The sequence below is a fragment of the Bos taurus genome, chromosome 13 (assembly GCF_002263795.3).
Source record: "Bos taurus isolate L1 Dominette 01449 registration number 42190680 breed Hereford chromosome 13, ARS-UCD2.0, whole genome shotgun sequence".
NCBI lineage: Eukaryota > Metazoa > Chordata > Mammalia > Artiodactyla > Bovidae > Bos > Bos taurus.
This window is the reverse complement of record NC_037340.1, coordinates 39,698,098-39,725,414: the sequence shown is the minus strand read 5'-3', so window position 1 is coordinate 39,725,414 and position 27,317 is coordinate 39,698,098. Positions and strand designations below refer to the sequence as shown.

The window sequence follows — 27,317 nt, the reverse complement described above, 5'->3', positions numbered from 1 at the left end:
TTCTGGGCCAGGTAATAAGTTCAATGCCCTCCTTGACTGCATTTAACCCTCACTCCAACCCTATGAGGTAAATATTACCATTATGTCTCTACTTTATTTATGAGAAAACAAAGCTTGAGAGTCCACCTTGACAAGATCTCCAACTACTGTGGAATGGGTCTATTGATTCCAACCAATTGCTTTTGACTGGGAATCTGTATTCCTGCCAGGATAATCTCATGGACAGAGGAGCTTGGCAGGCTACAGTCCCTGGGGTCGCAGAAAGTCAGACATGACTTAGCGACTGAACAGCAACTGTTTTCTTTAGCACATCAGTGATTGTCACTGTCAGCCCAGGAGCCCTGTGTCCTGAGGATGCCAAAGAGCTTTGGTTCATGTCTGCTACTACTTTCTGTATTAGAAATTAAAATTGAGAAAAGTTTGGATTCTTCTATGAATTTTTGTTGAATTTACTCATTAAAGCAAATTTTTTAATTTGACAAAAATATTTAGAGAAATATTTAGATGACACCACCTTTATGGCAGAAAGCGAAGAAGAACTAAAGAGCCTCTTGATGAAAGTGAAAGAGGAGAGTAAAAAATCTGGCTTAAAACTCAACTAAGATCATGGCATCTGGTCCCATCACTTCATGGCAAATAGATGGGGAAACAGTGGAAACAGTGAGAGACTTTATTTTTTTAGGCTCCAAAATCATTACAGATGGTGACTGCAGCCATGAAATTAAAAGACACTTGCTCCTTGGAAGAAAAGCTATGACTGACCTAGACATCATATTAAAAAGCAGAGACATTACTTTGCTGACAAAGGTCCATCTAGTAAAAGCTATGGTTTTTCCAGTAGTCATGTATGGATGTGAGAGTTGGACTATAAAGAAAGCTGAGCGCTGAAGAATTGATGCTTTTTAACTGTGGTGTTGGAGAAGACTCTTGAGAGTCCCTTGGACTACAAGGAGATCCAACCAGTCCATCCTAAAGGAAATCATTCCTGAATATTCATTGGAAGGACTGATGCTGAAGCTGAAACTCCAATACTTTGGCCACCTGATGAGAAGAACTGACTAATTGGAAAAGACCCTGATGCTGGGGAAGATTGAAGGCAGGAGGAGAAGGGGATGGCAGAGGATGAGGTGGTTGGATGGCATCACTGACTTGATGGACATGAGTTCAAGTAAGCTCTGGGCATTGGTGACGGACAGGGAAGCCTGGTGTGCTGCAGTCCATGGGGTTGCAAAGAGTCGGACGTGACCGAGTGAGTGAACTGAACTGATGGATTTAGAGAAAAGAGTAGCATTGTTTCAGATTTTTGCAGATCTCAAATGTGTGGCTTAATGGAAGACAGCTAGATTCTCACATCTGCTTCTGTATTCAATCTGTTGTAATATATTAGTTTGGTTGAAATGAATGCAAAAAAAAATCTGTCTTCATAAGGATAGTAGTTGGAAAAAGGAGATGTATTTAAATAATTTTTTCAGATAATTATGGATATTCTTCTTTGATGCTCCACCAAAAAGTAACATGTCGTACATACTGTATTAAAGATTTGTTGCAATGTGGATCTGAAATCTATCAGTGAATGACCTACTACATTGAAATTCACTGGTCTCTTCTTCACTTTGAATCTTTTACCTCTGCACGATTTTGTAATATCATGGCTTGTCTATCTGGAAAATATTGGTTCACCAAGCTTATGCAGATTTTCCAAATGTTGACCTATTTTTAATCGCAAAATATCAAAACACTGCATTTGGTAATATCACCACCAGCTTCATCAGAAAACCTGTTTTTAAGTTTTTGGGGAGCTGTCAAGCTTATGATGGCAGATACTGATTTTCTAAAAGTCTAAGTTTTTCTTTAAAGCTTGGTCTTCATCATAGAGGATACATGCTGTCAGTTGTCTTCGTGGAGTGACCCTCTCACCTCGTTCACTTTTAAGAAAAAGTCTGCGGGCTCCCCAGGACTAAATAACCATATTTTGTCTGCCAGCTGCTCTGTGACAGCAGTGCTGCAATTCAAACAACCGCAGAAACGTTTTCCTTCAAACCACCACCACGTTTCAGTCTGCAGCCCAAGAGTGGTATGGCCGTATCTCGTTTTGCTACACAGAATATGGCAAATACATATACTCAAGGACTGAGGCTTAGTAAGTGAATAATGTTTACGGCTTCAAGGGAAACTGGCTCGCCTCTTTTTTTTTTTTTTTTTTTGGAATTTTAATTAAAATGTCTATGGAGATAGCTGCAGATGCACCAGCAGTTGTAAAAAACAATACAGAGAGATTCCTTGTACATTTTGTCCAGTATCCTATAATGGTCACTTTCTGCAGAACACTAGTATGATATGACAAGCAGGGAAAGCACACTGATGTGATTGTGTGTGTGTGTGTGTGTATGTGTGTGTGTATTCAGGTCTGTGCGACTTTAGCCCCTGTGTGGGCTCATGTGCCCACCATTGCAGTCAAGATACTAGACAGTCCACCACAAGGATCTCTTGGCTTGCCTATTGTACCACACCTGTCTTCCCTCTGCCCCGCTCCCATCCTTAACCATGGCAACAAGTGATCTGTTCTCCAGCTCTAAAGTGTTATCATTTACAAAATGTCATACAAGCAAAATCATACAATATATAACCTCTAGGGATTGGCTTATTTTTCCATTTAGCATAATTCTCTGAATATTTTCTAGTGGTAAAGAATCCGCCTGCCAATGCAGGAGATGCAAGAGACGTGGGTTAGATCCCTGGGTCAGGAGGATCCCCTGGAATAGGAAATGGCACCCTACTCTAATATTCTTGCCTGGAAAACTCCATGGGCAGAGGAGCCTGGTGGGTGACAGTCCATGGGGCCGCAAAGAGTTGCACATGACTGAGCAACCGATCACACACACACACACACACACACACTGGACATTCACCCAAGTTGATGCATGATATCAACAGTGCATCCCTTAACAGTACAGGGGTCCTTATAAAGCTAAAAATAGAACAACCATATGATCCAGCAATTCCACTTCTGAGCATATACCTGGAAAAGATGAAAACCCTAATTTGAAGAGAGACATGCACCCCAATGATCACTGCAACATTACTGACAATAGCCATGACATGGAAGCAACATAAATATCCATCAACAGAGGAATGGAGAAATAAGATGTGACACTTATATACAATGGAATGTTACTCATCTGTAAAGAACAATGAAATTTGCCATTTGCAGCAACATGGATGGACCCAGAGATGATCTTATTAACTGAAGTAAATCAGACGGAAAAAATAAATAAATAAATCTCAGGTAATATCACTTATTTGTGGAATCTAACAAAAAATGATACAAATGAGCTTATTTACAAAACAGAAATAGACTCACAGACATGGAAAACAATCACAGTTACCAAAGGAGAAAGGGATGATGGGAGAGATAAATTGGGAGCTTGAAATTAACTGATATACTGACTGGCCGGCTCAGTCACTCAGTCGTGTCCGATTCTTTGCAATCCTAAGGACGGTAGCCCACCAGGTTCCACTGTCCGTGGGATTTTTTTCAGGCAGGCATACTGGAGTGGGTTGCCATTTCCTCCTCCAGGGGATCTTCGTGACCTAGTGAATGAACCCACATCTCCTTCGGCTCCTGCATTGCAGGAGAATTCTTTACCACTGAGCTACTCGGGAAGCCCAACTGATATACATTACTATATATAAAACAGATAAATAACAAGGACTTACTGTATAGATATACATATATTTACCTGAATCACTCTGTGGTACACCTGAAACTAATACAACATTATAACTCAACTATGCTTAAACAAACAAAAAAACAGTACATCGTTTGCTACTGCTGAGCACTATTCAATGGCATGGAGGTAACATAGCTTATCCACCTATTGAAGGACACCTGGTCTGACTCCAGCTGCTATGAACACTTGTATTCAAATCTTCCTTTTTCTGGGATAAATGGTCAGGAGTGTAATCACCAGGTCACATGACTGTTGTATTTATTTGTCTGTTTTTTTAAGGGATAGCCAAAATGTTCTCCAGAGGGGGGGATAGCATTTCACATCCCACCAGCAACAGAGGAGTGACCCAATTTCCCAGCATCCTTGCCAGCACCGAGGAGCATCCCTCTTTTTAGTTTTGGCCATTCTGCTGGTGCACAGTGATCTGCTGTCATGGGCTTTCTGCTCCTGTCGCTCCTGTGAGAGCAGAGCAGCAAACTCAGTGACCACTGGCAAGTTTGCTGCCCCACCCCCGATCCACACCGAGGTCCCTGAGGTTTTTCCCACCATTGCTTTTGCACCATCAGTGCGAATATCAATTTGGCAGAAAAGAAAAATAATTTCTTACTCTTCTTAGGAGGATAGTTTTAATCTCACAGACTCCCTGAATGTCTTGGGGACCCCTAGAGTTCCTTAGAACCCGCTTTAAGAACTGGGCCACTACATCATACTGTGTCAGCCAGCCACGAGGGAAGGAACAAAAAAAATATATAAACCAAGACCAAAAGAGATCAAGACAAACCAAAACAGAAAAACATGTGCGGAAGGGAAGTTTTCTTTTCATTCAATGCCTTTATATTTATTAAAACTCTCACCATGTTTGTGTTTGTTGGCTCCCTCTTGATGAGTTTTAGATTGACTGAAAGGGTTATTCAAAAGAGCCCATAACTGGGAACTCGCCAGATGGCCTGAGAGGTGGAATGAATAAACTGGGGTATGTTCAAGCAATGAAGTACTTTGTACACCACACTGTGGCTGAATCTCACAGTTGTCGCTGAGCAAAAGATGCTTGGTGTCAGAAAACATAGTGTCTGATCCCTTTAAATAAAGCTCAAAAGCCAGGTATTTATGATCTTAGAAGGTAGTACTAACCCGGGCGGAGGGAGGAGTCACTAAATGAGAACTTGAAAGGGACTTCCAGTGGGCTGGGATTAGTCTGTTTCCTGTTTATTCCATGGTGTATTCAAATTGTGAAATCTATCAAACATTTTTTATTGGTTATGCTTCAGTGAAATTTTTTTAAATAAAATTCATCAAAACAGTAATGAAGCATTTTCCTAACCGCATGCATTCTTCCACATCTGGAGGAAGGTAACTGGCATGGTCCTTAAGAAGGCAGCAATGACATAAGGACCACTGCTAGCTTGCCCTTTGTTATGCCAAATGTATCATATACTTACTGTACTAGAAAGAGAGCCCCAAATTTGTCACACAGGATCTTCCCAGCCAATCTGATCTTTGAGGATGCAGCCAGGTCACCAAAAGGGTATGGACCAACCCATCATCCAGAGGGTGAGATGGGTGCTGCTGGGGTAGGCACCAGGGACCCAAGGATCCTCTAACCTGACTCAGATGTGCCTATTCCAAGCACTGGGGTCTCATTTTCTTACATGTTGCCTAGATTAAGTTCAAATTTTCTATGCCCGAGATAAGGATTTAGGGCATATCTGATCAACCCCCATGGGGTCACTAGTGAGAAAACAGCCCCAAACTTCTTTAAACCTCAGTTTCCTTTTTCTTTTTTTCTCCCTCCCCTCTCCCAACCCCACCTCTGTTGCTCCCCACCACCCAATTGTCCAACAAGGTCCAAGAAAACTTCAGGATAGAACCTACCCGGTACTCATAAGTACCAAAGCATGGGGAAAGGAAGCCAGTCTGGAAGTGGCAGGTACTTACAGGGTCCCTGCGAGCCTCGTTGTACTGCTTCAAATCCTCCAATATGCTTTTACACGGCATGAGGGTGCTGACGAGCTTTTCAACACCAGGAGTGTCCAAGAGGGTAGCTAATCTTATTTTAATGGTCCTGGGAAAGAAGAGACACATTTTCTTTTTCCGCTTAAAGTACTAAAATACATATTCTCCCTGTCCCCCAAATGGAGACAAGATTGTAACAGATCACACTTATGTAAAATAATATCCAGCAAAATATTTTTATATAACATTGGGATTTAATTAAAAAGTAACTCTTCATTCTAGAAAACATGGAAAACATTCATTTAAAAAGTGAGAACAATAAGGTTAGAAGAAAAAGAAAACAGCAACACTGATTGTAACCATTAACCAAACAATATAAAGTCAAATTTTAAACTTATTTCATTTAAAATGTTCAGCACTATGCTTTATGTCACATTGCTTCATACATAAAGCCAAACTCTGTCAAATTTATAAAGTATGTTAAGAGGTTAAAAACTTACACTGAACCCAGGCTGGCTTCACGAGTCTTAAATTTCTTAATAATTTTATCTCTGATTTCGTGATTTTACGTGAAGTCTAGGAGGACAATGGAGCACGTCCGGGGCTTGATGCCTTGGCTCACAGGTGGTACCCACCTCATCCAGCTCCCATGATGGTTTCTCCCCGATCTGTGCCCTTCCTTTGGCACCTCCCCAATCTCTGCCCTGTGATGGCTTCCATCCTCTGCCAGGGTGACAACTGGGTGCATCAGTGGGGGAGCCCCACTTTGAGCAATCCTGCCCCACCCTCGCTGGGGTCCTGGACATGGACCTGGGGAGGATCGGCATCAAACTGTGCCCCTGGAGTCTCTAATCAGAGCAAGGTGGTGGCTGTCCGCACCCAGGGCAGGCAGTGCCACAGTGTGTTAGGCTGGCAACTCAGTGTAGAGCGCCAGCCCACCCCATACCTAGGTATGCAGGGCATCTGAGTGCCTGTTTGCCACGGGATGGAGCTGTGGACCCATGCGAAGGGGAAGTGATGATGTCTCCACCTTAGCCTGGAGGCTGGGCCCTGCATACGATGTAGAGTTCATACAAGGCACACTCTCCAGTCATTATAGGGTTATTAGTGTTATTATCAAATAGGACAAGGCTACTCCTCCTACTATTAATAAAGTGAAATACTCTAACCTACTTTGCTTCCAACTGTAGTGAATATTTGTGCTTATGTTTTAATGTCCGCTTCCGTTCTATGTGCAAAGCAGCACATTTGTAAAGAGCAATCTACATATATAGTTAAGTGATATAAAAATGATCAATTACTTTGTCTCTTAGTCACGTCCAACTCTTTGTGACCCCAGGGACTGTAGCCCACCAGCCTCTTCTGTCCATGGAGTTTTCCAGGCAAGAACACTAGAGTGGGTTGCCATTTCTTTCTCCAGGGGATCTTCCTGACCCAAGGATCAAACCCACATCCCCTGCATCTCCTGCACTGGCAGGCAGATTCTTTACTGCTGAGCCACCAGGGAAGCCCCAATCAATTGCTATCACCTGAATAACAGAATAATAATAAAATTGGAAAAAGAGTACATCAAGGCTGTATATTGTCACCCTGCTTATTTAACTGATACGCAGAGCACATCATGAAAAATGCTGGGCTGGATGAAGCACAAGCTGGAATCAAGATTACCAGGAGAAATATCAATAACCTCAGATATGCAGATGACACCCTTATGGCAGAAAGTGAAGAAGAACTAAAGAGCCTCTTGATGAAAGTGAAAGAGGAGAGTGAAAAAGTTGGCTTAAAACTCAACATTCAGAAAACGAAGATCATGGCATCTGGTCCCATCACTTCATGGCAAATAGATGGGAAAACAATGGAAACAGTGACAAACTTTATTTTCTTGGGCTCCAAAATCACTGCAGATGGTGACGGCAGCCCTAAAATTAAAAGACACTTGCTCCTTGGAAGAAAAGTTATGACTGACCTAGACAGCATATTAAAAAGTAGAGCCATTACTTTGCCACCAAAGTCTATCTAGCCAAAGCTATGGTTTTTCCAGTAGTCATGTATGGATGTAAGAGTTGAACCATAAAGAAAGCTGAGTGCAAAGAATTGATGCTTTTGAACTGTGGTGTTGGAGAAGACTTTTGAGAGTCCCTTGGACTACAAAGAGATCCAACCAGTCCATCCTAAAGGAAATCAGTCCTGAATATGAATTGGAAGGACTGATGCTGAAGCTGAAACTCCAATACTTTGGCCACCTGATGTGAAGAACTGACTCATTGGAAAAGACCCTGATGCTGGGAAAGAATGAAGGTGGGGGGAGAAGGGGATGACAGAGGATGAGATGGTTGGATGGCATCACTGATTCGATGGACATGAGTTTGAGTAAGCTCCAGGAGTTGGTGATGGACAGAGAAGCCTGGTGTGCTACAGCTCATGAGGTTGCAAAGAGTCAGACACAACTGAGCAACAGAACTGAACTGAACTGAACTGAATAATAGAAACAGCATGAGCAATTTTTAAGTGAAAGATAAGAACATGGTTCTGACATGGCCACCTTGTGCCAAAATCTAGTTCAGATGTTCCTACTTGTATCTCTCCACAAGTTTGGAATGAGGAGTTTTGGATCATCATTCTTTCATTATCAGCTCTGTGCTGGGTCCCTTCCTCTTCCCCACAACCAGGTACAGAGCCGGGAAAGAGACCATGCCCACCAGCTCTTCTGCCGGTTACCGTGCACAACCTTCCCAGAAGTGAACACATGCTCAGGCCAAGACGGTTTAGGCATTTTCTCCTCAAGGGCTCACACGTGGTTCTAGGGCTGCTTTGAATCAGAGGAGCTTAGCCATGGTTGTCCACCCATCCATGGGGCTTCCTCCAGCCATAGAAGAAGCAAGTTCTCCCAAGGGGGTCCTACATGGGCCCCCCTGGTTTCCTAACCCTTCCCCGTGGCCCTTCACCTCCCCAGGTCACTCCACCTTCACATGTCCCTCCTTTGCTGAACTTGGATGTTCAGGAAATGTCACCTCTCCACGAAGAAGTGATGTCATCCTCGCCCACTGGTCCCTTCTTGGATCTGGAAAGTTTTGTTTCACAAGAGATTTTGTTCTCCTGCTTTTGGCGGATTCTGGCCTCAAAGGTCAGATTTTATAGCATTTAATCAGACTGCATACATAACAAAATAGAAAATCATACATAAAAGTAGAACGAAAACGATTTAACAGTTAATTTTTCAACTTCAGGTTGAATGAATGAATGGTTATAGACACCTAGCAGTCAATGTGTATGTCATCACTCAGTCCTGCAGAATATAGGGTGGTTTTTTGATGCCAGTGAATTAAAACTAAATGATGGAAAGAAGAAAAAGTAATTTGAATCTTTCTGCATTTCAAAGGAGTGATCTATGTAATAGAAACATAAAATAATTCGACAGCTTTGGCATTTCAGTTTAAACCAAAACAAAATGATAACCACAAAATAAAGTTTCTCTTGGCTTCTATTCAAGGAAGCTGGTTAAAAGCACCAGAAAGACTGATAGCCCTAAACCACTCTCAGTGACAACATGGGCCTGAAACAGGTAGAATGGCGCCATGCTAGAAAAAGATGACTACCAGGCATCAGTGAGCCACCCATGGAGAAGCATATAAAGCAAAAACACTGAGGGAAGGAGCCATTTAAAAGCCAACTCCTAAGGGCATTTTTATTTGCTGAGCAAAGTTGACAATAAGTAGTATGATTCAACTTAGAGGTCAATGTTTATTCATAGAAAATCATTTCTGGCACCAAAAAAAAATATATATATATATATATATCAGCTGGATGAGTAAGTTTGAAACCTAATCTCCCAAATTAAAAAAAAAAAATGCCAAATTTCAGAAAAATATGCTTTGGAAGGGCAGGAAGATGGAATGACCAGTTGGTTCATCCAAACGTGTCCTCTGGTCATGAATAAAGAATAAAAGCCCATGGAATGGTGGCTCAGATGGTAAAAAATCCACCTGCAATACGGGAGACCTGGGTTCGATCCCTGGGTCTGGGATGCCCTGGAGAATGGAACGGCTGGCTACCCACTCCAGAATTCTCCAATTCTCTGGCCTGGAGAATTCCATGGACAGAGAAGCCTGGCGGGCTACAGTCCATGGGGTTGCAAAGTCAGACACGACTGAGAGACTTTCACACACATAACGGTGAAGGACAGGCAGGCGGAGGAAAGGAACAGGGGTCCTCATACCACACACCCCCCTCAGGTTATATAAGCAGGCACCCCTGAGATCACTCGGTGAAGGAGAGTGTTAAAAAGCGTTCAGTTATGCACATTCCAAATGAAAGCTAACATAAATGCTGGAAAATGTCCTCTCAAAGACCAGTAGCCACAAATGAAATGAGAGGGGCCCCCTCGTGGAATCTGTTGACAGAGAGGTAACACCGCTAACAACCAAGCAATTTGTCCCTGTGCTCAGCAGCATGGCCAGAGGGCAGGTGACAGACATAAATATAATTTCCCAAGGGAAGAGGAAGGCGATCCAGTGGGAGCCGAGGACAGGAGGTCATGAAATTTAGAGTAACCAAACTTAAGGGCAAGAACAATCCATCCCAGATGTCAAGAGAAGTGAAGCAAAAAATGGAAGAACACGGATGTATTTAAAGCCACAGCTCAAAAAGCGGGGCAGCGGAGGGCTGTGCCCACATGGCTGCTCCACTGCCTCCTGCCCTCTGCCCCCACGTGTCTCATGCCCTCACATTCGCCCTCATCACTACCTGGTCTGTATCTTCTCACTCCCCTTCCTTTGCATCTTTCTCCTCTACCTGGAATGCAGGTAGAATTTAAAGAATTAAAGATCTAGGTTTGCTCTAGAGAAAAATGACCCATTGCCATGGCCACAAGAGAGATATCCCCTGTTGGTGACACACACATGGGTTTTGAGGGACATCCCCCCCTACACGCAAGCAGATTCCAAGCAGCAAGGCGTCAGGAACAAGAGTAAAAGTGCAAAGGAGCCACAAGACTGGACACACTGAGAACTCGGTGAGCGGTGGTGGGATGGGTTGTCAATGAAACTCAGAGCAACAAAGGAAAGCTCCCAAAGAGGGCTCAGAGGGGAACAGTGACAAAGACCATGACTTTCTAAGGACCCAGAAACTATTTCTGCTTGAGAGTTTAACTTTTCAGAAAAGAACCCAGGTGCACACAATCTGCACCTTTATATGTAAGTGATTAGAACAAAGCAAACATGAAGCTGACATTGCAAATGGTTACAAAGAATAGCGAGGGCCCTGCTGCCACCAGGATTAATTTCCAGATGCATGTTGAAAGTCTCATTGTTTTGAAAAATTAAACTTAATTTTTAATAAAAGAAATATGTGTTCATAGTAAGAAAAGGAAGTGTACAAGAAAGGAACATGACTATGAATTAAATAATTAAGCAACTAAGAGCAAGGTCATGACCACAGGCAGACCCGGGGCCCAGTCCTGACCGAATGTCATCTGGCTGCTGTCGTCAGTGTGTTTATTCATGAGTAGCATTGGAAGTCATGAGAAAATGTCACCAATATGCTCTATTCAAGAATGCAGAGAGTGTAAAGAGCACCTAATAAAAGTTTTACTTGAGTCATAGTAAAATTTAAACTCTCAGTGATACAAAATTAACTTCATTTTCTGTTATGGACATAATGCATGCCTATAATTAAAAAAAAAATCACACAGAAATAAACAACCCACTCTTAAAAAGGGCAGAAGATATGAACAGACATCTCACCAAAGTAGATACACAGATTGCAGACAGCAAATGAAAAGATGCTCAACATCATAAATCAGTATGGAAATGCAAATTAAAGCAAGATACCACAATACAACTATTAGAATGGAAAAAATTCAGAACACTGACAAATGCCGGTGAGGATGTGAAGAAGCCTTCATTGCCGGCAGGAACGCAAAATGGTGGAGGACTTTGGAAGACAAGGGGGTAGTTTCTTACAAAACTCAATATTCTTACCATACAATCTATGGTTGTGCTCCTTGGTTTATACCCAAATGAGTCAAAAACTTACGTCCACACAAAAACCTGCACACGAATGTTTGTATTTGCCTTTGTAGTCTGCCTTATTCATAGTTGCCAAAACTTGGAAGCAACCAAGCGGTCTTTCAGTAGGTGAGAGGATAAATAAACTGCGGTCCATCCAGACAAAGGAATACCATTCAGGGTTAAAATGAATTCAGCCATCAAGCCTTGAAAATACTAATTACTAAATGAAAGAGGCTAATCTGTAAAGGCCAGACACTGTATGATTCCAGCTATGACATTCTGTGTGTGTGTTAGTTGCTCAGTCGTGTCCAACTCTTTGTGACCCCACAAACTGTAGCCCGCCAGGCTTCTCTGTCCATGGAATTCTCCAGGCAAGAATACTGGAGTGGATTGCCATTCCCTTCTCTAGGGGATCTTCCCGACCCAGGGATCAAACCCTGGTCTCCTGCATTGCAGGCAGATTCTTTACAGTTTGAACTATAGGGAACAAAACTACGGAAATGGTGATAAGGCCAGTGGCTGAAAGAGATGGTGGGGAAGGAGAGAGAGATGAACAGGTGGAGTACACAGGAGTTTTAGAAACTACTATATGGCAAAACCAATACAATATTGTAAAAAAAAAAAAGAAAAGAAACTACTCTATATGAAATTATAATGGAGGACACATCATTACACATTTGACCAGACCCATCAGCAGTGGCTACAGGACTGGAAAAGGTCATTTTTCATTTCAAGCCCAAAGAATGTTCAAACTACCACACAACTGCACTCATCTCACATGCTAGCAACGTAATGCTCAAAATTCTCCAACCAGGCTTCAACAGTATGTGAACTGCGAACTTCCAGATGTTCAAGCTGGATTTAGAAAAGGCAGAGGAACCAGAGATCAGATTTCCAACATCTGTTGGATCAAAGAAAAAGCAAGAGAATTTCAGAAAAATATCTACTTTTGTTTCATTGACTATGCTAAAGTCTTTCACTGTGTGGATCAAAATAAACTGAAAAATTATTAAAAAGATGGGAATACCAGACCACCTTACCTGTCTCCTGAGAAATCTGTATGAAGGTCAAGAAGCAACAGCTAGAACTGGACATGGAAAATGGACTGGTTCCAAATTGGGAAAGGAGTATGTCAAGGCTGTATATTGTCACCCTGCTTATTTAACTTATGTGCAGAGTACATCATGTGAAATGCTGGGCTGGATGAAGCACAAGCTGGAATCAAGATTGCCAGGAGAAATATTAATAACCTTAGATATGCAGATGACACCACCCTTATGGAAGAAATCGAAGAGGAACTGAAGAGCCTCTTGATGAAAGTGAAAAGCTGGCTTGAAACCCAACATTCAGAAAACAAAGATCATGGCATCTGGTACCATCACTTCATGGCAAATAGATGGGAAAACAATGGAAACAGTGAGACTTTATTCTTCTGGGCTCCAAAATCACTGCAGATGGTGACTGCAGCCATGAAATTAAAAGATGCTTGCTCCTTGGAAGGAAAGCTATGACCAACCTAGACTGCATATTAAAAAGCAGAGACATTACTTTGCCAACAAAGGTCTGTCTAGTCAAAGCTATGGTTTTTCCAATAGTTATGTATGGATATGAGAGTTGGACCATAAAGAAAGCTGAGTGCCAAAGAACTGATGCTTTTGAACTGTGGTGTTGGAGAAGACTCTTAAGAGTCCCTAGGACTGCAAGGAGATCCAATCAGTCCATTCTAAAAGAAATCAGTCCTGAATATTCATTGGAAGGGCTGATGCTAAAGCTGAAGCTCCAATAATTTGGCCGCTTAATGCAAAGGACTTGGGAAATACTCTAATGTCAGGAAAGACTGAAGGCAGGAGAAGAAGGGGACGACAGGATGAGGTGGTTGGACGGCATCACCGACTTGATGGACATGAGTTTGAGCAAACTCTGGGAGTTGGTGATGGACAGAGAAACCTGGAGTGCTGCAGTCCATGAGGTCACAAAGAGTTAGGCATGACAGAGTGACTGAACTGAATTGAACTGATAGAAGGTGTAACCGATGAGCAAGCCTTCATGTAAACTGTGGACTCTGGTTGATGATGGTGCATCCCTATAGGTTCATCGATGGTACAAATGGTGCTGTGAGCCTAAAACTGCTCTAGAAAATAAAATTTATTAATGAAAAAAATTAAACAGAGCCCACAGATATAAAGCAAAGAATACATTGCCATGTACACCCCCACATCTTTATCTTGCTTCCCAAAGGCACATAAGGTTAATAAAGTCCTATGGACTTTTCTAGAATGTCTCTTATGTATATAAGATTAAAAACAAATCTTGATTTTTTTTCTTGCATGTTCTAAAAAGACCGTCTCCGTCCTGAGAGATGGTAAGGATCAGTCTGCACTCACACTCCCCATGGGCTTCCTCTGACTGGGTTTATTTTTGCAGTGACACGTCTCCGTGGTCCCACAGACCCACGGCTGGTATCCCCATCACAGCTGCAGGTTACTTTTACTTGAGTGTTTATGAGCTTTGAAAGGACCGGGGAAACATCAGTAGGTTGCTCACTGCTGTATTCTCAGAACCTTGCCTGGAACTAGCACTGTAGACACAGTTTCTAATTTGGACCTATTGCAATATTTACACTGAACTCTTCGATCATGTGGGAATTTATTTTACTGGAGAATATGAAGAATATTTCTGTTCTTGTTTTTACCCCATCACTTACAGAATAATTCTTTCTTTTCCCATCATTGTGACACAAATGCCATCACATAATTCATCTATATGCCTTTAAACACACACACATTCAATTTTTACTCTCTTGGGGTCTTTCTTGTGTTACCTTGCTCTACCCATAGAAATGGTCAAATGACATTGTTTTGATTATCTTAGAGTTGGATTATGCTTTAATATCGGACTGGACTAGTAATTTGTCACTGTGATTCTTTCCCTAAATAGATTGGTAAAAATCACTTAATGAAGCCCTCCACCAAGAAGATGATTTTAAAAATAAGTTATTAAATTAAAATGGCAGGGAGTTCCTTTTCCGTTCTCCTTTTGTAACTTCATGGATTGTCTTTTCGCCCTCCGAGCATCTGCTTACTTGAGCAACCCTGCCCGATGGAAGACGTACAGGTCCTGCTCTAGGGTGCAGTTGTTGAACGGAACCACCTTCACGAAGCTCTGGATGAGGACAAACTCAGGGGTGAGATGCGGCACAGAAACGATGCAGAAGTCCTTGTCCTGATGTGATTGGAAACCAGAAATCATTAATCACCAAACAAATTTCTGCTGTAAAACACTAAAGAGGAGTAAAATGTGTGAAGGAGACGGTACTCAAGTTAAACATTCCTATCATTTGGAAAATAATCAGAAAATTCAGGGAGATAAACAACTGTAAGAATATGGGGAAAATGTCTGGTCTTTGACTGAAACCTACATAAAAGAATACTGTGAACAATGGAAGCCATTTGGCACAGCTGTGTTTTTGGAAGTAGAGTTTTAAAGTAAGGACGTTTCCATTTGCAAACTCACTTGTATCCAGGAGTGAATGAAGCAGTGCACTGCCATGGCAAAGGCCTGGGTTTACCCAGTGCTGCTGTGCCAGTCGTGGTCCCTGCCTCCGTGAGGAGAGAGGGTGGTGCTTCAGGCCTTTTCAGCTCCAAAGTCCTGTGATTACTCAGGCATGGATGTCTGTGTATTTTGTCACGATGTGATCTTCCCTGGGTGATGAGATCTAAGGGCAGGTTAACCTGGGCAGTGATATTTGCGTGTCCTGACCTGAAACATGCTAGCCAGGAGCTGCTTCTGGCCACCAAGCGTTTGGAACCTGGCTAGTGTGACAGGGGAATCCAATTGTTACTTTTATTTCATTTTGATTAATCTAAATTTAAATTTCAAAACTGATACTTGGGAACCCTCCTACATTGTTGGTGGGAATATACACTGAGGCAGCCACTATGGAGAGCAGGATGAAGGTTCCTCAAAAAATTAAAAACAGAACTACCATATGACCCAGCAATCCCACTCCTGGAGAAAACTACACCTCAAAAAGGTACACGCACCCAGGACATGGAAGCAACCTAAATGTCCATCGACAGATGAATGGAAAAGATGTGTGTATATATGTATACACACACATACACACATGATGGAATATTACTCGGCCATAAAAAAAGAATGAAATAATGCCATTTGCAGCTACATGGATGGACCTAGATATTATCATACTAAGTGAAGTAATTCAGACAGAGAAAGGCAAATACCATATAATCACATACATGTGGAATCTAAAAAAAAAATACAAATGAACTTATTTATAAAAAGAAACAGACTCACAGACATAGAAAACAAGCTTATGGTTGCAAAGAGGAGGGGGAGTAGGGGAGGTGTGGAGTAGGAGCTCCGGGTCAGTAGACACAAACTGCTGCTGCTGCTGCTAAGTCGCGTCAGTCGTGTCCGACTCTGTGCGACCCCATAGACGGCAGCCCACCAGGCTCCCCCGTCCCTGGGATTCTCCAGGCAAGAACACTGGAGTGGGTTGCCATTTCCTTCTCCAGTGCATGAAAGTGAAAAGTGAAAGTGAAGTCTCTCAGTCATGTCCGACTCTTAGCAACCTCATGGACTGCAGCCCACCAGGCTCCTCTGTCCATGGGATTTTCCAGGCAAGAGTACTGGAGTGGGGTGCCATTGCCTTCTCTGAAACACAAACTATTACGTATCAAATAGATAAGCAACAAGGTCTCACAGTATAGCAGAGGGAACTACATTCCATATCCTTCAGTAAATCATAATGGTAAAGAAAAAATAATAAAATAAAAACTCAGTTGTTATTGGAAAAGTTGCATGTCTGTTTAGAACAAGTGGGTATATGAATCTATTCATTCAACTACAACTCGTAGGAAATCTAAAAGCAGATCAAGGAGTTCTGATGACAAGTATAAATTTTAGGAAATCTAAAACCAGATCAAGGATTTCAGATGACAAGTTAGCGCTTGTTCTACAATGTACCCTAAGTGTAAAATACACACCGGATTTTAAAAACTGAGACAAGGGGTATTCAAGATCTCCTTAATAATCTTTCATACTTTTGGACATAGTACATTGAGTAAAATTCATTATTAAAGTTGATGTCACCTGTGTCTCTTTAGTTTTTTTTTTTCTTAATAATGTGTCTGCTGTACATAGAGGTCAGACTTGAGGACACAGCAAGGGAAGGAGAGGGTGGGATGAATTGAGAGACTAGTGTTGAAACATATACATTACTGTATGTAAAATTAGATAGCCAGTGGAAATTTGTTGTATGACTCAGGGAGCTCAAATCCGGTGCTCTGTGACAACGCAGAGCAGGGGGCTGGAGTGGGAGGGGGTAGGGAGGTTCATGAGGGAGGGGCATACATATAGCCATTGCTGATTCATGTGGATGTATGGCAGAAACCAACACAATACGGTAAAGCAATTATCCTCCAATCAAAAATAAATAAATTTAAATTAAAAAAAAAAATGTATCTGCTGGAACATTTGGAACTTGGTGTCTGTGGGACAGTGCTGCTGTGGACTGTCTCTGCTCCGCACGTCCCCCAAGAACCTCTGCCAGGCGCCTGCAGAGCAGCTTGCTCTTCCCAGAGCTAATTTGTCCCTGTGGGATCTCGCCTCCTGCTGAACCCTGTGAAGGCATTGCCTGAGCTAATCCAAAACCCTGGGGACACTCGTGCAACTCAAAGGAGTGAGTCACTCTCTGACCTTATCCTCCTTCTAGCAAAATAACAGCTCCTTCTGGGGAACTTGTGAGTCAAGTTGTCGAAATACTCTAGCTGAAAAAAAGGACTGAGTGCCACGTCCCAGGGGCTTCCTCTGGGAGGAGGAGACATTAATGAATTGCTTTATGGTGGATGGGAAGGATTAAGGATGAAGTAATGATGATATTTTGCTCCTGTCTCCCAGATCCTGAAATAATTAAAAAGTAAACACGTCAGAGTTCTCTGGCTATCCAGTGGTCAAGATCCCATAGGGGTCCACTGTAGTGGGTGTGGGTTTGATTCCTGGCGAGGGAACTAAGATCCCATATGCCACCTGGAAGAGCCAAAAAATAAATAAATAAAAAGTAAACATGTCTTTTATGGTTTTAAAGCCATTTTGTCATAATACCGAAGACCTGTCTTTGCATGGACTTTAAAATAGCAATGAAGTGAACTTAGTGAATTTACTTTGGGGCATCTCTGAGGGAAGCCAGCTTTGCAAATCCTCTCTCAGGGTCACTACAGAGGTTTCCGAGTTTCAAAATGCCTTAAAATTAATTTAAAAAAAATTATGATGGAGAACATCAGCACCAAGGCTTCATGATCTTAACAAAATGAGGAGATACAATCTATGATCACATAGCTTTCATGCAACAGAATTAAAGCCTCTTTGGTTTTTTAGCCTCAGTATAAAGAGCATCAAGGAAAAATAAAACAATAGACATCTTGCCTATATTAGCTGACTGAAGAAGTGTGGTTGTTGACCTGACTTAACTGACAGGCCAGCCTCGAAAAAAGCCATAAAAATCCAGTGGAGGAAACTAAATTGTCTTCCTTCCCTACTCTCTTCCCTCCAATAAGGTAACAAGAGGTTGGTCAGAATTTCTATCCCTTGACAACCGTGAAGCAAAAATGGAAGTGGCAGCCCAGACACCCTGAGACAGAGAATCTTGTTTGCACTTGGGCGTCTGCTTGGGGTCATCACCAACCAACAGTAGAGGGTCAAGTGACTCCCACGTGTCAGGTGATGCCAACCAGAAGCCCGACCTCAAGTTCCCACCTTCTTACCCTCAGAAACGCAGTATACTGGTGTCGGAAATCTTTTAGCCAACACACACTATACAGAAATACAAAAGACTAACTTCACTGTAACTCCTGACATTTTCAGATGCTACCAGCATTCTGTCCATGATTTGGTTCTATTGATAGTAAAATACCAGCGAAATACTCTCTAAAAGAAGTTATGCATTGAAAGAATGTTAAAACAGCATGACTGAAAAATTATTGAGAATGACAATTTTTCCTACTTTGAAAAGTTCATGATGTATTATTCGCCCTTTTTTTTTCAGAACAGAGAAGCGGTCCCACCTCAATATTCATATCAGATATGTTTGGATAATGAGTATGGTATCTTACTTCTCTATAACTTTTCTAGCTTATAAAACCAATTATATTACTCAAAATTCAACATGTACTTACATGGAAAAGATGGAAAACAAAATTCATAAAGTCCAGTGACCTGTAAACAGACAATAAGAACTGTCACTGACCTCCAAGCAAATGCAGCATCCGTGTACCTTCCAAGAGATGTATGGCTCTCACCCCCTTAGGCAAGGATTAGCCAGTCACTACTCAGAATGTGTGTCGAGCTGACAGTAATCAACTGCAGAAGTCAGAAGCTTCAAATGTCAGTAATAAAGCATTTGCCTATATTCAAGATACTATTATGGCAATTAATAGTCTCTACACATTCAAAAAGCAAGACAGTCCTTTTGTGAACAGGATCCCTCCCTTCCTTTCTGGAGGAGCTGTGGGGAGACATGGGTATATTCTAAGCTACTCTGATCTTTTTCTTTTTTATATGCAAAAGATTTTCTGACCAGCGGCAGATGCCTATTTGTAGGCGAACCATAATGGGTCATCGAATTTCTGTTTGAAAATTCAAAAAGCATATTTCTTATCTTATCATGAGCAAGGGAAAATAAATATACGCAACAGATCTAGAAGGGTTTTTTACAGGCTTTTTAGATGTCTGTAATATAATTAGAATAAAAAGGTTTCCCCTTTTAATCTTTCAGTTGAATTGCAATTTCAAAGAAATTGAAAACCCAAGAGGAAAAAAAGTCCAAGTTAAAGCACGGTTCTAAGCAAGGCTGGGAGAATGGGATGTAATTAAACACACCCTCTAAGAAGGGAGTAGCCAGTGGCAATCTTGGTCATCTCAAAGATACTCCAGAACCTTCCAGTCTATGAAAATGTGCTAATCGTTCCTTCTTCAACACTGTTCTATGGACAGAATGTGGAGTGGGCGGGCACCCCAAAGGGGCTATGGACTCTCAGGAATGGAAGGCAGGGGTCCACATCCAGACTTCAGGGGGCAGCAAGCAGTGGACACGGGATTGTCTGCCCAGCACCGGGCCTCCTCCTTCCAGCAGCCAGCCTGGATTGTTGTTTGGTGTCCCATTAACCCCATCTCAGATTGAGACTCCAGCCCCGAGTCAGTGGGGAGCATGAGGAAAGTGACAAAGCTGTCCTCACGTATTGGCCCCAGCCATCAGCTTAGGAAAGAGCACACAGTCCAACCAGGCCCAATGGAGCTTCGAGAGGGGGCCCAAACCACACTGTCCTCCTCACTGGCTGTAGTGCAACGCTGAGGCCACGTCTTGTGGCCCCAGGTGGGGACACTCCTCTGAAGATGGGACTGGCAGAGCCAAAGGGTAGAGAGAAGCTTGGTCTGTGACTGAGTTATCCAAATCCCAGGTCAAGCCACACCGAAAATCAGTCCCTCCAATGGATTATGCTTTCTTCTATGTGGCAGTTTTTGTTCATGTTTCCAAAGCCAGTTTCAGTTGGATTTTCTGTCACTTGCAACTAAAAGATTCTAGACAAACTAAACCCGAAGTCTCCCCAGAATGCAAACTCTAGAGAATGAGGAGTAGCACGTGGCTTGGGAAGGTATGATCTCACAGAGCCTGGGCAGCCTGGAATTTCACGGGCTGGAGTCCGGAAATGGGGACTAGGAATCTGTAGTTTTAAAAAAAAACTCCCCAGAAATGAGGACGGGAAGCCAGGCTTGGAAACCCCTGACTCTGTGAGATGAAAGTATTGGGCGAGCAAGGCCAGAAGAAGCTCTCTCCACGGCAGACAAGCTGGGGACCGGGACTTGCCTTGCTTCGTACTTCTCGTCTATAAAAAACAGCTGGATGCAGAAGGCAGTGGAGGCGCCCTTGTAGATGGGGCGGAAACTGCTGGTGTCCTCAGGCAGAGAGACGGACAATGAGCTCCTATGGCTGATGTAGTAACCCATGTAAACCATACTGCTCACTTGACTGAGTTTTTCTGAGTCCTGCAACAAGGAGAGAGGACAAACCCAACTGGGAAACCCATTCATTCTCTGCAACTTAATGGCTAGTGGTTGCCTTGTCTGTACATGACACTGTTCCTGGGACAGATGTGACTGCCTCACCTGAGATGAACCATCCCGAGCCAGGCCTGGCTTTAAGGAGATGTTCATAATGAGATTTCAAAACTCGTAAGGCTGGGAACCAGTTTTCCTGGGAAGGTCAGAAAATGAATGGTCTCGGCTGGCCTTTGATACAGGCTCCATGTTTTAACTGCATCATTGAGGAAATGTTGAAAGTGAAAGTGTCAGTCACTAAGTCACATCCAACTCTTTGTGACCCTATGGACTGTAGTCCACCTGGATTCATGGAATTCTTCAGGAATTCTCCATTCCTTTCTCCAGGGGATCTTCCCAACCCAGGGACTGAACCTGGGTCTCCTGTGTGGCAGGCAGATTCTTTTAACATCTGAGCTACCAGCGAAGCCCCTTGTGTGTATAGTATAATAAAAGTTAAAATCATTATTAGCACTAAAAACTTATAAAGAAAATCAGGAGCCTCTTCTCTAGACAATGGGAAGAGGAAAAAGATTCTATCTACTGAAATGGTTGCAAATTATCAAAGTAGAAAGTATAACTTCTAGGACCAAGCTGTTTGAGGGAGACAGAATAAGAGGCCTAATCTCAGTGGAATAAGGGTCATCAAGGGTGACCTGCAGAGCAGGTCCTAAGGAAGGAGGCAGCTCTGAACTGGGAGAGGGAGGTGGGAGGCCGGGGGAAGGACAGGGCATAGGGGTGCAGGTGGAGAAGAGTGAGCTGCATGGGGGTGGGGGGTAGCACAAACCACTCCAGTGGCCTCGAAAGCCTTACCTCCACTTCACCAGTGTTCTCACTTGTGACTGGTGACAAAGCTTCCTCCACTGCAGCTTCTGTGCCTTTTCTCTGCAAATGACAAAGGCAAGACATGAGAATTAATCAATACCTGCAGTGGTTCAGAGCCTGAGTTCTGGTCAAATCCTGGCCTCGCTGCTTACCAGCCATGTGACTTTCACAAAGTAAGCCTCATCTGATTGTCTGAGGATACAGTCAGGACACGTGGATGGAGAGATGCTCAGTTACCTCCCAACTCTCTGCAGATGTTATTAATATTTATCCTTCCTTCACTCTCATTTTTCTATATAATTTGAAAGCTGCACTAGGGTTTTTAACTGCTCTGTATGCTCAGTCACTTCAGTCGTGTCTGACTTTGCAACACTATGGACTGTAGCCTGCCAGGCTCCTCTGTCCATGGGATGTTTCAGGCAAGAATACTGGAATGGGTTGCCATTTCCTCCTCCAGGGGATTTTCCCAAAGCAGGCATTGAACCCGTGTTTCCTGTGTATCCTGCATTGCAGGCGGATTTCTTTACCCACTGAGCCACTGGGGAAGCCTATATAGGTGCCCATAAAAATATCGTCACAGTAAAAAGTGGTATGTTTCCACATGCCTCTCCCCACAACCCGGGGCCACTCTGCCAACCATAGGAAAACAATGATCTGCTTCGTCAGTGTAGATCGTATGCTGAGTCTACTTCTGGATTATCTGTTCTGTTTGATCCATCTATTATTAACCTTGACATCATTACCACACTAACTCAGTTACAAGAACCTTATAATAAATCTTGAAATCAGCAGCATTAGTCCTACAGCTTGTTCCCTTCCCATAGTTGCTTTGGCTGTGCTAGGTCCTTCTCAATTTCATCTGAATTTTGAAATTAGTTTTCATTTCACTTGGGCTTCAAAATCAAAGGCATTGACTGCAACCATGAAATTAAAAGATGCTTGCTCCTTTGAAGGAAAGCTATGACAAACCTAGATAGCATATTAAAAAGCAGAGACATCACTTTGCCAACAAAGATCCATACAGTCAAAGCTATGGTTTTTCCAACAGTCATGTATGGATGTAAGAGTTGGACCACAAAGAAGGCTGAGTGCTAAAGAATTGATGCTTTCGAATTGTGCTGAAGAAGACTCTTCAGAGTCCCTTGGACTGCAAGGAGATCAAACTAGTCAATCCTAAAGGAATTGACTAGTTTGAATATTCACTAGAAGGACTGATGCTGAAGCACCAATACTTTGGCCACCTGATGCAAACTACCAACTCATTGGAAAAGACCCTGAGGCTGGGAAAGATTGAGGGCAAGAGGAGAAAGGGACAACAGAGGATGAGATGGTTGGGTGGCATTACCGACTCAATGGACATGAATCTGAACAAACTCTAGGAGATAGTGAAGGACAGGGAAGCCTGGTGTGCTACAGTACATGGGGTCACAAAGAGTCAAACACAACTTAGTGACTGAACAACAACAACAACAAAAATTAGTTTTGGCTTGAGATTTCATTGATCAACTGACATCTTGAAAATACCGAGTCCTCAAAATTATGTATGGGAGATATTTCTCCACCTATTTAGGTCTTATTTCATTTCTCTCATAAATGTTTTGTAGTTTTTAGTATACAGGTTTTAAACATCTTTTGTCAGATTCATGTGTTTTGTGTATTTGTACTACTGTAAGGGCTTCCAGGTAGTGCAGTGGCAATGAATTTGCCTGCGGATGCAGGAGACCCAAGAGGCACAGGTCCAATCCCTGGGTCAGGAAGATCTCCTGGAGAAGGAAATAGCAACCCACTCCAGTATTCTTGCCTAGAAAATTCCATGGACAGAGGAGCTTGGCCGGGTACAGTCCATGGGGCTACAAAGAGTCAGATGCGACTGAGCATGCTATATTATAAATAGTATTTATTTAAATTCCTCATTGTTCATTACTCTTATGCATAGATAAAACTGAACTTTGCCTATTAGTTTTGTATATATTTAGCAGTTTATTAAATTACTTATTAGTTCTACAGCTGTTTTATAGATTCTAGATGACAATGCTGCTGCTGCTGCTGCTAAGTTGCTCCAGTCATGTTCAACTCTGTGCGACTCCATAGACGGCAGCCCACCAGGCTCCCCTGTCCCTGGGATTCTCCAGGCAAGAACACTGGAGTGGGTTGCCATTTCCTTCTCCAATGCATGAAAGTGAAAAAAGTGAAGTCGCTCAGTCGTGTTTGACTCTTAGCGACCCCATGGACTGCAGCCCACCAGGCTCCTCCATCTGTGGGATTTTCCAGGCAAGAGTCCTGGGGTGGGGTGCCATCACCTTCTCCGCTAGATGACTATGTTATCCGCAAATTGAAGACAGTTTTAATCCTTCCTTTCCAATCTAGATGCTTTTAAAGTATTTTCTTGTCTTTTTTCACCAGCTTGAACCTCCAGAATAATTATGAATAGAAGTGGTGAGAACACACATTCTTGTTCCTGACCTTGGTGGAAAAGGTCATCCTTTTACCATTAAGGATGATGCTAGCCACATGCTTTTCAAAAATAACCTCTATCAAATTGAAGAACTTCTATTCCTAGTTTTCTGAGAGTTTTATGAGGAATGAATGTGAATTTTCAAATACCTTTCCAATATTTAAGAGATAATCATACAGGTAATCCTTTTTAGAATGTTAATATGGTGAATTACTTTCATTGATCTTCTTATAATTGTATTTCTAACCTTGTAACCCAGAATAAACCCTGCTTGGTCATGATGTATTGTCCTTTTAATACACAGATTCAATACAAGATTTCTATTTGAATTTTTCCATCAATGTTCATGAGAGCTATTGATCTGGTTTTATTTTCCTGTAATGTTGTCTGTTGAGAAAGATCATACTTTAGATGACTTGAATCCTTTAATTATCTTGAGACTTATTTTCTAGCTTGGAATATGATCTAACTTGGGAAATATTCCACATGTATGTGGGAAGATGTATCTACTGGGTCGTGTGCTCTATTAAGTGCGAATTGGGTCAAATTGGGTAGAGTGTTCTATTAAGTGCAAATCAGGTCTTATTGTCAATAGCGCTCTTAAAATCTTCCACACTCCTATCAATTTTCTGTCTACTTGTTCTATCTGTGATCAAGGGAGGGACGCTGAGGTCATCAAATATAGTTGCTTATTTATTCATTTGTCTTTGCAGTTCTATCAGTTTGTGTTTTGTGAAGTTCTACAATTAGGTACATAAATATTTGACTGTTATGTCCTCTTGACTTTCGTTGTCCCTGGTAATATTCCCTCCTCTGAAATCCACTTGGTCTGAAATGAATGAAGCTTCTCTAGCTTTCTTTTGATCAGTGTTACCATGGTGTGTCTACATGCATGCTTTTCATTTGAACCTATTCTGTCCACTCAAAGTGCATGTTTGTGACCCACATATAACTGTCTTGCTTTTTAATTGAATCTATATCTGCTTTACGTGTTCTTTAATTGGGATATGTACAACAACACAAAGACCATTTTACATTTCATGCAATTATTAATGTGTGTAGGATTAAGTCCGTCATCTTGCTGTTTGTTTTCTATTTGTCCTATCTGTTCTTTATTCCCTCTTTCCTTTTTTAAAAAAATTTCTTTGCTGTCTCTTGGATTAATTGTATATTTTTATAATTCCACTTTACCTCTTTGTAGGCTTATTAGATATAACTTTCTGAATTTGATTTGTAACTTTTTTTTTTAATTTAGAGAAGCCTGGCAGGCTGCAGTCCATAGGGTCACAAAGAGTTGGACACGGCTGAAGTGACTCAGCACGCACGCACACCTACGTTCCTCCTGCCCTGTGCTATGGCCAGGAACTCTCTCAAGGCAGGAGGCCAGCACAGTCAGAGGGCTCAACAGAGTTGTTTCCCACCTCTTAAGCATCACTCTCCTTTGTTATCTGATGAGCAGAGTCTTAAAACTTACTTCATATACGTTGGCAATGTTTTTCAGGCAGGGAAGTAAATCTAGTCTCTATCTCCATCTTTGCCGGAAGCAGAAATACCTCTTACTGAGTTCTTTTTATCACTTCCATTCATCAGCTTCCTCTCCCACACTCTAGTCCATGGCATACAACCTTCTTTAAAAGCTTCAGAGGTCCTTCAGGGCCCTCTCCTGCATGGTTTTCCACCCTCATTTCCATATCCTGAACTAGTAGGCCTTCCTCTTCCCATGGAGTACCATCTCCCGAAGGCTGAGGTTGTGTTTTAGCCCCATGAGCACCCTTAGTCCCTAACAGAGAGTTCAGCAGTTATGTGTGTTCAACCTCTGTGCAGAGACAAAATCAGTCTTCAAAACACAACACCACCCAGCTACAGGTTGGGTCCTATTGTGGTCTGTGGTACAGGAAGGCACTCTTCATAGAGGCAATGAAGGCAGGGTGAGCCAGGTGGCCCAGCAGTGAGATAAAGGTCCTCCCTACCTCCTTTTCTTCCCATGATCTTCTTCGCATGAGCTGATGGGCAGGGGGAACGTTATTTTGTACAAGACTGGAAAGGAGAAAAAAGTGGGGGTAAGGGGGCGGTTGGGGGCTGGAGGCCGGGAAGCAATGACACTGCCCCAGCCCCTATTCTGGTTTCACATAGATGGAAGAGTCAGGAGGACCAGAAGCAGAAGGGCCCAGGCCATGAAACACGTGCTGGGACCCTGGCCACACGCAGTGCTGATGCAGGGCTGGGCTGCTCATGGTAGCCAGAGGTAAGCCTGTTCATTCTCCCCACCTCTTTGGTGAGGCTTGTTTCAGAGGACACAGGGACTTGCCCCGAGGTCTTGCAGGAGTAGATGAGGACCCAGAGCCCAATCTATATGGGCGTTTCTATTTCTAGGAATAATCAGTGGTCAGAGGGTGGCAGAGCTAGAATGATGGCTGGATCCCCAGCCCATCCCCCCAAATCCTATGTCCTGTATGATAGGGCTGATTGTGCCTCCTTCAGTGTGGGGTTTGCTTCCCTGTAGACTCTAGAGAGTCCCTTGGACTGCAAGGAGATCAAGCCAGTCAATCTTAAAGGAAATCAAGCCTGAATACTCATTGGAAGGACTGATGTGGAAACTGAAGCTCCAAAACTTTGGCCACCTGATGCAAAGAGCTGACTCATTGGAAAAGACCCTGATGCTGGGAAGGGGCAGAAGGAGAAGAGGGTGACAGAGGATGAAATGGTTGGATGGCATCACCGATGCAATGGACATGAACTTGGGCAAACTCCAGGAGATGGTGAGGGACAGGGAAGTCTGGCATGCTGCAGTCCATGGAGCCACGAGGAGTCAGACAGGACTTTGCGACTGAACAAATGGTCAGGGCAGCAGCACTAGCAGAGCAGGAGGTGAGGGTGGGGTGGAGAGGGATCCTGCTGAAGGCAGGCCAGGGAGCTGTGGCAGGTGCTTCTACAGCCTGAGGGGCCCAGTCAGGCAGGGAGAAGACGCTGCCTCACTGGAGTCTGTGGACAAGGTGTGTTTTCTACTGGCTTTATCCATATCAGCCTCCTGAAACCAGGAAAGAGTGAGGAGGCAGGGGGAGAAGGGGTGGAATTCCACCCTGAGCTGAACTCTTGAAGGTGTTGCAATATTCTGATGTCCTACGAACATACAGCCGAATCGCCCCTGCCCTGGTCCCCAGCTCTGAGTGCCAGGGAGGCCTTTCCCCGCTCAGGAGTCACTCCAGCACCAGGAGCATGCCTGACCTGACG

The 27,317-nt window shown here is 42.9% G+C and overlaps 1 protein-coding gene across 1 annotated transcript in view; it reads right to left on the bottom strand.

The window, feature by feature from the left end:
• Positions 1-27,317, bottom strand: part of CFAP61 (cilia and flagella associated protein 61) — a 246,527-nt gene that overhangs the window by 150,088 nt on the left and 69,122 nt on the right. The window contains 5 exon segments of the mRNA XM_059892834.1: positions 5,667-5,793; positions 14,775-14,914; positions 18,889-18,928; positions 20,577-20,755; positions 21,620-21,691. Coding sequence (XP_059748817.1) covers positions 5,667-5,793; positions 14,775-14,914; positions 18,889-18,928; positions 20,577-20,755; positions 21,620-21,691 — 558 coding nt within the window.